At 39.1% G+C, this 15,086-nt stretch overlaps 1 protein-coding gene across 1 annotated transcript in view; it reads left to right on the forward strand.

Annotated features, from left to right (window-relative positions):
* The first annotated feature begins 2,077 nt into the window (after nucleotides 1-2,077).
* Nucleotides 2,078-15,086, forward strand: part of LOC122550323 (disco-interacting protein 2 homolog C-like) — a 560,369-nt gene continuing 547,360 nt past the window's right edge. The window contains exon 1 of the mRNA XM_043691048.1: nucleotides 2,078-2,427. Within this exon, the coding sequence (XP_043546983.1) occupies nucleotides 2,343-2,427 (85 nt within the window). The 5' untranslated portion in view covers nucleotides 2,078-2,342. The remainder of the gene's footprint in view (nucleotides 2,428-15,086) is intronic.

Genomic DNA, 15,086 nt, shown 5'->3' on the forward strand with positions numbered 1-15,086 from the left:
AGTCTCTCTATCTTGCTTTGTTTTCTGGGAATATTTAAAAATTAGCAAATGATGTTCACCCAAGCATCTATTTCCCAAACGGTTTATAATGTAAGTGGAGGACTCCTATTTTTAGATGCAGATACAATAGTAATATTTCAGAGGCATCTTGACAGATACATGACTAGGCAGGGAAAAGAAGGACACAGACTGTGCAGAGGCAAAAGGTTTTTAGTTTAGAAGGCCATCTTTTGTTGTGCTATCTTGAGGGTGGCATGGTGGCTCAATAGTTATCGCTGCTGCCTCACAGTACCAGGGACCCAGGTTCAATTCCAGCCTTGGGTGACTGTCTGTGGGGAGTTTGCATGTTCTCCCTGTATCTGTGTGGGTTTCCTCTGGGTGCTCTGATTTCCTCCTATAGTCCAAAGATGTGAGGTTAGGTGGATTGGCCATAGAAATGTAGGGTCACAAGGGTGGGATGCTCTTTGGAGGTTCAGCGCAGACTCAGTGGGCCAAATGGCTTGCACTGTAGGAATTCTATGGTGGGCTGAAGTTCATATGCTGTACTGTTCTTTGTTCTTAAATACTTTAATAAACTTGTGCAGTATTGAGGGCTGCCATTGATGTCAAAAGAGAACATTAGTCAAGATGGTAGCTCTCATAGTTTGATTGCCTTTCTGATATGGGATGTCCCATCATAAAATTGGTAGGAGAAATGCTGACTTTACACTAGAAAACCGACCTAGAAGCATTCTTTTTATCTTACTATTCTTTAATTTTCACACATATTGATAATGTTTTCTTCATACTATTTGTTTCACTCATGTAGCTATATCTCTAAATCAGATTTATTTTTTGTTGTCATCCCAAGCATGTTGAATATTTATTTTTTCACATTGCTAATTGCTGCACGCAGTGTATTTTTCTTTACATTGTATATTGATTAGTTTCATATTGCACAATTTGTATCTTTCTCTTTCACACATTTCATCCAGTTTCTAAGACATAATGTTCCTCTTTGTCTTACACAGACATCTTGCATACTTCTCTGATACGGTATTGTGTCTTGCAGGGATAGTTTCCTTTATTGAGCCAGGTACACTGCATCATTTTTTCTAAGATGTATTGTTTCTCTTCCTTATGCTTTCTTAGAATCATGATGCATGTTTCTAAAAGAAGTATCCCTTTTCAGTTTTCTTTATTCTTTCAAATAATTGTGCGCTACTGGCCAGCAGCATTTGTTGCTCATCCCTAATTGTGAAAAGCTCATGGTACGCTTTCTCTTTGATACACTGCAGTCACGGGGGTAAATCCACACTGATGTTAAGAACATGGGATATAGTTTTTACCGTGAGATGTTGTTTTTCTGTATTATGCAGAAATGTTGTATTACATATTGTATTTTTTTCTCTGAAATATTGTTTCTTATTGGTTTGGCTTTTCCTCAAAGCATATTACAAAATTCTTCCTCTGACATGTATCTAATTCGTGAACACAATCCATTCGGTTGAAGTTCTCTTCCTGGGCGTGAAAGCTCAGTTAACTTAAAATATTGGGTAACATCTCTGTTAAATAATAGAACAACTGTTTCGTATGTTTCTAATTTCAGGGCCAGGGTACTTTTCTTTTGTCTCAGACGTACTGTACCTTTGTCGGCATACACACTGTATCTGTTCCCTCACAAAGTCACATAATCTCACCCGTATTTCGCCTTCACTGTTCACTGCTTCCTCTGTTTTACACAATGAATCTTTCTTCCTTAGGTATTCTGATCATTTTACCTCACAAGGCATGCACATTTTATTTCTCTCGAAGAATTTTTTTTCGATTACCATTCTTTCACAGAGATTGTTTCAGCCTTTCTCAGATAAATTGTATCATTCTCTCACAAAGATGTATCATTCTCTCAGCCTGACAAATTGTATCACTCTCACACAGATACAATGTATCACTGTCTCAAACCGATACATTGTATTTCTCGCACACAGATACACTATCTCCCTTTCCTCTCTCAGACATATTGTTTCTTTATGCTTCGCATTTTTTCCCCACTCTCTTCCTCCTCCTCTTTACCTTACGCTCGCTCGCTCCCTCCCTCTGGCGGCGGCCCCGGTGCGCTCGCTCCCAGCGCGCGTCGTGCTGTGCTCTCCTGGAGCGCGTGCCTGTGTTGTGGCCGCGCACCCTACTCAGCACCCCCCCTCCTCCCCCTCTCTCTCCTAAACACAGACAGAGCAGACGCAGACATGGCGGTAGTGTGAAGCGGTGGAGATTCCCCCCTTCTGTATAATATCATGCATCTCCTACAGCCCTCTGCAAAGTGCTGAAGTGTGGCCTCGTCACTCGGACACAAAGAGAGAGAGAGAATGGCGGACCGCAGCATTGATAGTCTGCCTCTTCCTCTCGAGGTGAGGGCGAAGCTGGCCGAGCTGGATTTGGAATTATCCGAAGGTAAAAACGGATTTTTCCCCCTTCTCTGTCTCTCCACCCCCTCCCCGTACGTTTAATGGGGATCCTTCCTATCTCCCTCCTTTTTCTCCCTCACCTCTTTTGTCAACACTCACAGCTTCACTTGGATTTAAAAAAATGTTTGCTTTGCAATTTATTAATGAATCAGTGTTGCCTTTCAGCTGACACTTCATTTAGCGGTGAAGTCGAAGGAGGTGGAAAAATAATATCAGGGCTGGGTTTTGCTCTGTTCCTCGCTTAACGGTTCCACAGCAAGGCTTCTTTCCTTTGATTTGTTGAAGCTATTATTTCATTAGAATTTCTCCTTCCGATTTGGATTGGATAGGACAAGGCAACATTGATATCTTAAGAAAAAAATGTAATCGTGGCGTCGATGCATAATATTTCTCCCTTGGTGTGAATTATTTGTAACGATTTATGACTATCAATGTATTTGCCAAACTTGAAATTGTAGTATTAAAAAATCATTTGACTGGAGAGGCGTGTTAATCAAGTGTGAGTATATGTTGAGTAATATATAACAAACAGATGTTCGGTTTAGGAATAGATCTCGCCAGTATATTGATGACAGACAGTATTATTTGAATGTAAAGGCAGGAGGCGGCATATTCTAGTACTTATTCCTGACATGAAGGAAAGACTTGAAAGTGGGGAGATACTAATTAGTGTCAATGTGCTCTTTAAAGTCAATGTGGCATTGTGTTGGACTTGGTGCTGGCAATTGCAGTGTCAGTCTGTAACATCAGCGTGCACTGGAAGTTTTTGATTTTCAAATAAAAGCAGGGGAAGCAAAGTCCTCTCCCTTTTGTAGTCTGCTTTCCTGCTCATACTTGTCTGGACGTAACGTGACGCTTGTTTTATCCCGCAGTTTGGAACACACAAAAAGCCGTTTGCGCCCTTTTGAGAAAAATGTTATGACCCAGTGTCCTCTAAGTTTAAAAATGAGTGTCAAGTTCATCAGTATATACATTTTGGCTGTTCACACCACCCCAAGTGCTGGGTTCCAGACTTGTAATCCATTTGGATGTCTGTTCATCTTTTAGAAAGAGGCAGATATTTTACCATGACCTTCCCTTAATAGCTTTGTGTATCATTCGAAAACGAGAATGAACAGAGCTGGCAGTCTGACAGGAGAGGAGCTTTGACCAGTTGCTAAAGGGTCAAGCTAACGGCTGCGGAGTGATCGATCAAATTAACCCTTTCTCTCGTTTCTTTTCCGTGAACCCAGATGTGCATCATTCTTTAGTCAAATTTCAGTAACCTTTGGCTATTGTTAATACATTCGTTTTGCGTGAATCTCGCTGGGTTAAGTTTTTTTTCTTGTGTGGGGAGCGCAGCTCCATGTGTAACGAGATTTGTGATCGAGGAATGAGCTTTCAAACTGTTGACACTTTGGTAGTACTGTAAACGCACCGGATGTTTCTTTTTCTGTTGAAATCCGATACTTTTAACGACGGTGCGGTTCAAATCAAGGTGCAACATTGTAATCACGCCTTTAGACTTTGTTCACATGCTGGTGTTAAAGTGTGTGATTGCTGCTTTTTGGCATGTCACTCAACGGTAATCATTGACAATAACTGTAGCAGTAAGTTTGCTTCAACCCTTTTATGGAGTATGCAGTGTTGACATTGTATTGGTTGGACTCGTCCCAAGACTTGCAACTGAAATGCTTAACGGTCGAGGCTGAACACAACGAGGAAGTGAAGGAATACCAAATGCAGTACTTTTTTTTCCTTGTAAACACGTAGTGATCTCATGATATGCTGCCGTTATTAATGACGTTCATTCTGCAGTCTGATCAACTGCCAATTTGAAATTGTCCATATGTGACCTCCACACTTCGTTTTCCCCCCACACTGCCGAGCATATTGAGAACGTTATAGCAGCTTGAGAATCTTTGCCGGAGCAGTTCTGCTCAGAAGAATGTTCTCTCGACTTTCTAGTAAAATTGAGCCAGTGATTTTTTTTTCCTGCCTTTTTTGGATTTTGCCTTTTGTAGCTGTTTTCTTTGAAATATTTCCGATGAAGAGAATTGTCCCGCCATAAATTGCATGTGCACGGTATGTTGCCCGGTCGGTCCCTTACAATCAATCATGCACTTGCAAAAATTTAACGCTGTTATCATTTGTGTACTCGCGCCATTAAGAAGGGGAATTTAAAAAAAATCTGCAAAGGGGATGTTATGTAGTGAAAAACATGTACCTGCGAATAAAAATAGGTATTAGGATTGAGACTATCTGAAACAAGTTGGAATTTGGTAATTTCGAATCAGAACCACACCATATTCGAGTGCAGAGAAAAATGACTTGCGAGCAGGGCTTGCTTTGCTTTGGTTTGACACTGATAAAGAGTTGATCCAGTGAAACAGCAACCCTGGATTTTAAAGTGCTCAGATTTTCCACTGGACCACCTGCATATTTTATAATTAGAACAGTGCTAGAGATCTGGCAATATCTAGAGAGAAAGAGTTAACGTTTTCTGATATGACTGTTCAAAACTGAAAACATAATTGGACTTGGAATGTGAACTCTTTCTCTATCCACAGATGCCGTTAGGCTTGCTGAGTTTCTCCAGCGCTTTATTTTTATTTCAGATCTCCAGCATTTTGCTTTTACTTTTGCAATTTTTGTAAATCTACCAGGCCTTTAATGTCATCTTTTAATGTAAATCCCACTTTTGTGGGAGACACTTCTGTCAGTACATGAGTGTAGAAGTGCAGGAAGTGATCTCTGAAACAGGAGTTTGAAAAGCAAGTCAGGTGAGGGCCAAGCAATACTAACCAGCTTCCATTTCGTTCGTAACTCAAATACTGCTTCCAGACTGACATCTTTGCGTGTGAAATGTCATTCTTGTGTTTCAGTCTTGGTTGAGCAAATATACTCATAATCACAGACCTACTGCTATCTTTCCTGTCTCTTCCAAAAATGATCCAATCATGATAAACCATCACCAGCAGCCATGTTACAAGGCCTACAAGTTTTTTCATAACAAGATAGTATTTGGAAATCAATAATGCTTCAATTTGTCATACAGCTGATTTTGGCCAGTATGCATTGACAATTTGGCATTGTGTGCATGGTACACCAGCTGCCTCAGGCATTATTAGACACAGTGGGTTTTGACTTCTAGGAACAGAGGTCAGTGATTTGAGGGGAATGATTTGTAGGTTCTGCAGGAGCAACAAACCCCTTTTTTAAAAATTGGCCATTCAATTGGGACTAGTGAGAAATAGGTGGAGTAAAGACAGTATCTGTATGTAAGTGCCTTGTTGAGATTCAATGGATGTGTGATCATTGAAGAGTTGTGGAATATTGTAGTCCAAGTTGTAGTTGGCACAGAAAAAAAAAGGTAGCTCACATGTTTACAGGCATTGATAATATAAGCAGACAAGGTTTCTGAAACCTTACAGATTTATTACTATAACATTTCCTCTATTCTTTGAAAGCTTTCATGAAATAATATCAAATGGAAGCCCTACTATGTCTTTGTCATCAGTCATAAATGTACAATACCTAATTTAAAAAAATACATTGGGAGGAATCCAGGTAGGCAACTGCCTATGTTGTAATATGTGTTCACTTGTACACATTTGTCATTGTTGCTTTTCATAGTAGTTGAAAACTGGTTTGATTTTATGAATGGAAAGGCATCTTGCTTGTCATCTTGTGTTAAATTTATTCTGTCAGTGATCTTCAATGAAAAGCATAGGAAATTGCACTGAAATGAGGAGTCCCTGTTCTGTGGTTCCTTTACAGACTCATTTTAATGTGTCAGATTTGCTGATTTCTTGTTTTTATTATCAGATGACGGGGACACTGATCATTCACAGAAACTGCACAGTAGAAGGAGAACAAGCAGAAAGTCTGTCTTCACCTTTCTTCCCCTTTCCTTTGGAAATTTCATTAACCAACAGCTTAGTTTTAATTTGTAGTTTACAAATGAGCTATTGTTTAAGTTACATGAATTAAGTTCACCAATTGAAACAACCACCAAATTGACGAATCTGTCGGTAAATTCAATTCTGCAGCCAATCAGTGCATAAATAGAAATATGTACATATGGATATAAATGAAACAAGCCTATTGTTTGAAATTCTGAAGTTTTTTTGTAAAAGTTTACTTTTCCATATTCTTAGGGAAAGAACTTGAACTTATCTAGTGCCCTTCACAATCTTTTACGGTGAATGTAATGCTTTTTGACATGTAGCCCATATTTTACAGTAGGAAATGCTCCAGCCAATGTACACAGAGCAAGGATCCACAAATGGTAATCAAATAATCCAGTTTAAAATTGGTTGGAGGAAACATGTTGGCTAGGACAATGGAAATAAGAACCTCACTTAAAAAAAATACGTTCCTTGGGTTCATTTATGTCCACCCAGCAGGGAATTGAAGACTCAGTATCATCCAAAAGAAGACACTCTAAACCCTTCCTATGTACCCATCCAGATGCCTTTTGAATGTTTAATTGTACCCAGCCGCCACTACTTTCCTCGCAGCTCATTCCACACATGCAACACCCTCTGTGTGAAAACGTAGCCCTTTAGATTCCCCTATCAGCTCTCTAGTTTTGCACTCTGCTACCCTGGGGAAAAAAGACCTTGGCTATTCACCCTATCCATGCCTCCCATGATTTTATAAACCTCTATAAGGTCATCCCTCAGCCTTCATCCAATCAATTTGTAGTTTTTTTTATGGGCGGCGCAGTGGCACAGTGGTTAGTATTGGTGCCTCACAGCTCCAGAGAGTTTGCACATTCTCCCCGTGTCTGCGTGGATTTTCTACGGGTGCTCCAGTTTCCTCCCACAGTCCAAAGATGTGCAGGTTAGGTGAATTGGCCATGCTAAATTGCCCGTAGTGTTAGGTGAAGGGGTAAATGTAGGGGAATGGGTCTGGGTGGGTTGATCTTCAGAGGGTTGGTGTGGACTTATTGGGCCGAAGGGCGTGTTTCCACACTGTAAGTAATGTAATCGTCTAATCTAATCTAAATAAAAGGGGCTATTTTTAAGTAACCTTTATTTGTAGGCTTTTTTTTTCATTGTCAATACTGTGATGTAGAAATGGAATAATATACATAATTTGAAGGCCTGTCCAGATCACTGAAACCTGGTCAGCGGAAGAAGACCCTGCACCATCCTGGACCAACTGTCGAATAAATATAGGAAATTCACCGTGCACGATTATATCTCAATAAATGAAAAAGGAATTAATTGTGTTCCTGAAAAGATTGCAATGTGAAACTAAAAATAATTGCAGGATATTTTCAAATTCTACTGTCAGCACAGCCTGAATGTTTGAAAGTGAACATTTGTAAGGATTGTTTTGAGGTGTTTGAGAGATATCCTATTTGAAAACCATACCTGAATCATAGCATTTTTCTGTTTAATATTAGTTCAGTAGCTATCCTGTGTATTTGTCTCCCACCTCCTTTCGTAGAACTACAGTAATTTGAAAATAATCTGCCATGACTAAGGTGCTGGCTACTGAGTCACCACTTGTTGTTTTTCAGTGCTGGGGGCAAAAGAAAGTCATTATTGCACATTTTTCTTAACTTGACAGCCTGAAAACCATCTATTGTTTGGATGGCATAATTTAGAAGCAAGGGAAAGAATGAACTCTGCCTACTATGTGTGAAAGTCTACGGTCCATTTTAGATATATATTTGCTGCTCATGCATATATAATAAAATGATTGTTTGATTCATTGTTCAGAGGTTTGGGTCTTTGCAATGGGAGAAGCAAACCATCCATCTGGGGAAGTCCTTTGATGGTACTGTCTATTTAAAATCATTTTTATCAGTTGCATATGAAAACTTGAATCTACTTGCACTGGTTTATTCCAGGCGGTCATAGGAATCATTGTTTCCTTTTGTCCCATGTGTAAATGTGTTTAAAATCTCAAGCAACCTCTTAGGTATTTAGTTTTTAATTGTTTTGTTAGTTCGTTCTTGTCTGCTCCTGCAGACAATTGCACTGGTTTTTGTGGAGGAGTAACCTTTATATTGTCTAAAATGCATTCATAATTGTTCACTATAATGTAATATATAACTGTTATTTTTCAGGTAATTAGTTGATTATCACTTAATCCGCTGCAGTGATTACATTGGAGTTACTAATCCCTCAATTTAGGCCACTTCACACAATAATTAAAAGAAGTATCATGATTGTACATAGCCTTCAAATGATAACCATTGACCTCCACCCCAACTAATCTCCACAGTATTTCTGTTTATCTCTTTTTTTTTTAATCTGTCTCTTTCTCTCTTCCCTCACTTCCTCTGTTCCTCAGTTTTGATCTATCTTTCACTGTCTCATTCCCTTTTCTCTCATATTTTCCTTCTCCTTTCTTACTCCTACTCTTTCCCCCAATACCCCTCTTCCATTCACTTTTCTGATCCAGTCTGCTTTCTGTCCATCTATCTCTGTACACTGATAACTTGCTTCAGATGACTTGAGGCCTCAGTGGACACATACAGCATGCTGTTTAATCATAAGTGTTAGATTTTCTAGTGTGGCATTAATATGTATGATTTAGGAACAAGGTTAGGTTATTTGGCCCTTCAAACCTCCACTGCCATTCAGTAAGATTTCTTGATGTTCCACTTTCCTTTTTTCCATCCATTCCCAAAAATGTTTGCTTCTCCGGGTTAACAAGAATCTATCTACCTCTACCTTAAAAGTATTCAAAGACTCCACCTCCACCACCTTCTGAGACAGGGTTCCAAAGTCTCTCAGCCATCTGTGAGGGGAAGAAAAAGATTCCTCATCTCTGATGTAAAAGAGTAGCCCTCAATTTTAAAGCATTGTTGTCTTGTTCTCGTGTCACCCAAGAGACTAAACATCATTTCTATGTATACCTTGGGAAGACCATTTAGAATCTTTCTAAGCTCCAATAAAACACACCTTCCTTCTCTGACCTCTAATGAGAACACATCCAACCTGCCCAACCTTTATTCATAAGATACCTTGCTCATTCCAGGTATCAATCTCGTAAAACTCCTCTGAACTGCCTGTCCAGTGCATTTGCATCTCTCACTGAACGAGACCAAAACTACACAGAAATTGATCTGGTCTCATCCTGTGTAACTGAAGCACAGGATCCCCATTTCATTGTTTGATTTCTGTCATAATAAAGGCCAGCATCCTATTAACCTTCCTGCATACTAACCTTTTGTAGCTCATGCACCAGAACTCCTAAATACCTCTGCATCTTAAAATTCTGCAGTCATTCTCACTTAAGTAATTTTCTCCTTTTTTATTCTTTTTGATAAAGTGTACAACTTCACATCTTCCCACATTATACTCCATCTGCCATATTTTTGTTTCCTCATTTATCTATATCAATTTGCATTCTCGATATAGTATTGTCATAATAATTATCCAACCTATCTTTGCCAACTGCAAATTTAACCACAAACTTTCAATCCCCACACCTAAGCCACTGATATACAGTAAATTGTAAACTGTTTAGCACCTCGTCACATACTGTCACCCTGAAACACCCATTATGCACATTGTGTTTTTTGCTTGCCAGTTAATTAATCTTCTATCCAAGTTAATATGTTACCCCCTATACTGCAGCTCTCTCAATAACCATTTCAGGAGCACCTTGTCAAATGCCTTTTGGAAATCCAAGTGCATCAATAGGTTCCCATTTATCCACAGCATATTATTCCTTCAGAGGATTCCGATAAATTGGTTAAACAGGATTTCCCTTTCACAAAATCACGCTGACTCATCCTGATTACCTTGAGTTATACGAAGTGTCCAGTTATAACTTCCTTAATTATCAATTCTAACAGCTTCCCCAGGACTGGTTGAAAGTTTCCAGTTTCCTGCCATACTGCCTTATTGAATAGAAGTGTTATTGTGCTATTTTGTAGTCTGATGGATGCTTTCTTGGATCTTGGAAAATTAAATCAACATATCTGTCTCATTGGCAACCTTAATTTTAAGTCCATTAGGACTCTCAGATTAAATTAACCTGCAGCTCCATCAGTTTGCTCAGTACTGCTTGCCTAGTGATTATAATTTCACCAACTTCTTTTTATAATTCACTCATGGGACTTGGCATCTCTGATTGGGCCCATGTTTGTTGCTCATCTCTAATTGCCCTTTAGAAGGTGGTGGTGAGCTGCCTCTTTGAACTGCTGAAGGCAGACCCATAACGCCATTATGGAGAGAATTCCAGGATTTTGACCTAGCGATGGTGAAGGAATGGTGATATATGGATGGTGAGTGGCTTAGAGTACAACTTGCAGTTGGTGGTATGTTTCCTTGTATGTGATGCTCTGTCCTTTTAGATGGATAGGTCATGGTTTTGGAAGGTGTTGTATCAGGATCTTTTGTGAATTTCTGCAGTGCATCTTGCTTAGTAGCAACAGTGTACTATCTGTGTTGGCAACTGAATGGCACCACATCCACAAACATTCAGATGGGTTGCTTTGTTCTGGATGGTGTCAAGTTTGAGTGTTGGTGCTGCATTCATCCAAACAAGTGGGGAGTATACCTGACATGTTCCTTGTAGATGGTGGACAACCTTTTCGGGAGTCAGATACTCGTTGTAGTATTCCTCGCCTCTGACCTGCGCTTGTAACAATTGTATTTATATGGCAAGTTCAATTGAGTTTCAGGTCAATGGTAAACCCAAGGTTGTTGATGGTGGAGAATTAAATGATGGTAATGCCATTGAGTTTCAAGTGGCAGTGGTTAGATTGTCTCTTATTGAAGATAGTCATTGCCTGGTATTTATGTAACATATTATCCAGGTCTGTTGCATTTGAACGGGGACTACTTCAGTCTCTGAGGTGTCGAGAGTGTGGTGCTGGAAAAGCACAGCAGGTCAGGCAGCGTCTGAGGAGCAGGAAAATCGATGTTTCGGGCAAAAGCCCTTCATCGGGTCCTGATGAAAGGCTTTTGCCTGAAACATCAATTTTCCTGCTCCTCTGACGCTGCCTGATCTGCTGTGCTTTTCCAACACCGCACTCACAACTCTAATGTCCAGCATCTGCAGTCTTCATTTTTCACCTCAGTCTCTGAGGAGTCACAAATGGTGCTTAACATCCCCACTTCTGACTCTAAGATGGAGGGAAGGTCAATAATGAAACACCTGAAGATGGTTGGGCCTACGGCTTTCCCTTCTGTCAACCACCAGATTTAAAAGTATTATCAAGATATTTTGTATTCTGCATGGTGAAGACAGAAACAAAATATTTATCCATTGTATCAGTCATTTCTTTATTATCTATTATTAATTCCTTATTCTCACCCACTCGAGACCCAACACTCACTCTATTTACTTTTTTATAGGTACATACTGAAATTCGTGCTGTTTATTTTTAAATTTCTAGCCCAGTTTCTTATCCTGATTAACTTTTTAGTCATTCTGTTCCATTCTTTATATTCTGATCAGTCATTTGATCTGCAATTATATGCTTTTTCCTGAATTTTGATGTTCTTCAGTGTTTTTTAGCTCACTATGAATGGTGAGTCTTCCCCTTGGAACTTTTATTTATTATAGGAGTATACCTATTCTGAGTATTCTGAAGTTTCCATTGAAGTTAGTGCCCCTCTACTAGTCTGTCTATTAGCTGAATATTTAATTTCATTTCAACTAGCTCACCTTTCCTGCCGACATAGAGTCATAGAGATGTACAGCTAGTTGCCCTTTTTAAAGTTTACAATTGTTTTCTTTCGATTCCTGCTTTTTCCTTTCAAAGTACAGTGTGTTCTGCTGTAATGCGACAGCTGCTTTACTCTGTAACCTCACACTTTAGAAAATCACCCACAATTTGTCAATCGTGTTATAGCCAATTCGTGTTCATAGAATCCCGACAATGTGGAAACAGGCCATTTGGCCCAAAAGTCCACACTGACCATCTGAAGAGTATCCCACCCAGACACATTCCCCTACCCTATTACTCTACATTTCCCCTGACTAGTATTTCTAACCTACACATCTGTCTACTACGGGCAATTTAGTATGACCAATTCCTAACCTGCACATCTTTGGACTGTGGGAGGAAACCGGAGCACCCGGAGGAAACCCATGTGACACGGAGAATGTGCAAACTCCACGCAGACAGTTGCCTAAAGTTGGAATCAAACCCAGGTCCTTGGCACTGTGAGGCAGCAGTGCTAACCACTGTGCCACCCTTATAATGCATGTTATACCAGAAAGAACTATAAACATAATGTTGCCATGTTATGATCACTGCATTTTTACTTTGAAATCATTAATTAAACCTGTCACATTACACAATACGAAATCTAGTAAACCTGCTCTTTGGTTGGTCCCAGAGCATGCTGCTGGAAGAAAATATCTTGAAATCATTCTGTGAACTCCTCAATGAGGCTACAATTACCACTTGGTTTGTTGCAATTTATATATAGATTTGAACCACCTTTAAGAATTATTGCAACCCTTTAACACAAGTACCAAGTATTTCGTTTATTCTGATTTGTCCAAAACTGTGATAATCATTCAAAGGTCTGTCGGTTACTCCTTCGAGTGACTAGATTCCCCTGCTGATCCTTATCTTCATCCAAACAGATTTTACATCCTGATCTCCTGAACCAAAATCACCTCTAAAGTTTTCATCAATGCCATCTTTGTTGAGGAGTGCTATCCCTCAACCCTGAGCTGAGGTTGGGCATAATGGTGGTGGGAAGAGATGCTATAAACTGGACATGCTATCTTTGGAGAGGGAAAGGAAAAAATTTGGGACAAGTGTTTTTTGTACCTGTTGGCAAGCATGATTTGGCCTGTTCTGTTCCTGCATTAGCCCATTTGCTAATGCAGGAACTTGCTGGTGTCACCATCACATGCAACAATTTCATTGTCCTCCTGGCCAACCACTCATCTTCATAATGACTGTGTCTTCGGCTGACCAGGCCTTTTAAATTTCCTCTTTTGAAACTCCTACTAGTCCATGGTTTCTTCCCCCTTTCAAGAACCATCTTAAAATGTACCTCTGACCATTTGGAGGTAAGTAGTATTTTTCATTACTGTTGCATTTTGAGACTCTCTTCTGTGTTAAAGCTGCCACATGAATTTACGTTATTGGTGATGTCTGTTGATTATGAATAGTATTGTGTCTCAGTTGGGATCCTGATGTCAAATTGTGTCTCTCAGAATATCCATTCATACAGGATAGCAGATTGTTGACAACACCAATTGCCTCTGCCTTCATTTGTGGCGATAAGAATATTGATAAAATCTATTCCATGGAGTGATTTTCGAACAGTGAATTCATGTTGGAATGGATATAAGTTGTACAGTGCTTGCATTTGAAATTTGTTGTCATGGAAATCCTTTACTGAAATCACTGGCTCATCTTTTTTTTGTGTATTGATACCTGTGCTTATTTTAAGAGAGTATTGAATCTGCGATTAGATGTACTTGTAATTTACATGTCTTCATGAAGGTTCAGGTCTTTTGTAGTGTCCTTATAACTGGTTTTGGGTGACTAATTATGGTCATATATGATGGGATCCACATAAGTTTGGTTTGGAGAATAAATCTAAAATTGATTTTAAATATACATACATTTATTAATTCAGCAAAGTATTCTTGATAAAACAATTCAAATCACTCATTTTGACAGTGATCTTATAGTAATTGAAAGTTCATTAGTACAGGACGATCAATGCAAATCCGTTAAAGTCAGGATAGGGATTTAAATTTAATTAAGCAAACTTCTTGAATTGTATCGTGGACAGTTGCACATCAGGTCACTCAATTTGACATAGTAAGAAGAATCCCTTTTGACTTTGTACAATTTGGTTAAAAAGAAGGAAATATTGCATTGACTAAGTGACCTTTGCACTCTAGTACATCAGTAAAAATTTTGTCAAACATCAGCAAATGCAATTGTGCAAATTCTGTAATGAGCTGCATGTTAACATTTGAATTTTAATTTGGAGTCATGTGAATTAATAAAGTAAATTAAATTTGTAAAAAGTTTTGCAAGCAATATTAAAGATTCTTAACAGCTCACTGTAGATGAACATATGTTATGGTGTATTGAATCCCATTGTCCCAATTTTGTTTTCTTGCAGACCTGAGGTGGTCAAATTGCTAGTGTGTGTCCTGGTTCAGAAGGCGTTTTATGACACAAAGGATAGCAAGCTGGACCAAATCAAACTGACTAACATTTATTTGTAACACAGCAAAATTGAAACATTTTGACCCTCAAAACAGCAATTGTTTAAGAATAATCTGTTATTCTTAAAGTCTGTTCGTAACCAGACTTTAAGAATAACTAATAGCAGACACACAATTTATAACTTAAACAGAAATTAATTAATAACACTAACTTTAGTAGAGCAAAGCTAAATAACAAGGTTTGTAACATATGATTAATATCCATGACTTAAACCCAGTCTTCTTTCATTGTAGCCTTCACACCCTCTCTCAGCCAGATAGATAGACACAGTTAAGGGCTAAATTGAAAGAAAATGAAAGTATTGCAATTTTACAGATTACAGATTAGATTACGGATTACATTACAGTGTGGAAACAGGCCCTTCGGCCCAACAAAATCATCCGCCGACATTTCCGCCACCTCCAAACAGACCCCACCACCAGGGATATATTTCCCTCCCCACCCCTTTCCGCCTTCCGCAAAGACCGTTCCCTCTG

This window comes from Chiloscyllium plagiosum, chromosome 5, assembly GCF_004010195.1.
Source record: "Chiloscyllium plagiosum isolate BGI_BamShark_2017 chromosome 5, ASM401019v2, whole genome shotgun sequence".
Taxonomy (NCBI): Eukaryota; Metazoa; Chordata; class Chondrichthyes; order Orectolobiformes; family Hemiscylliidae; genus Chiloscyllium; species Chiloscyllium plagiosum.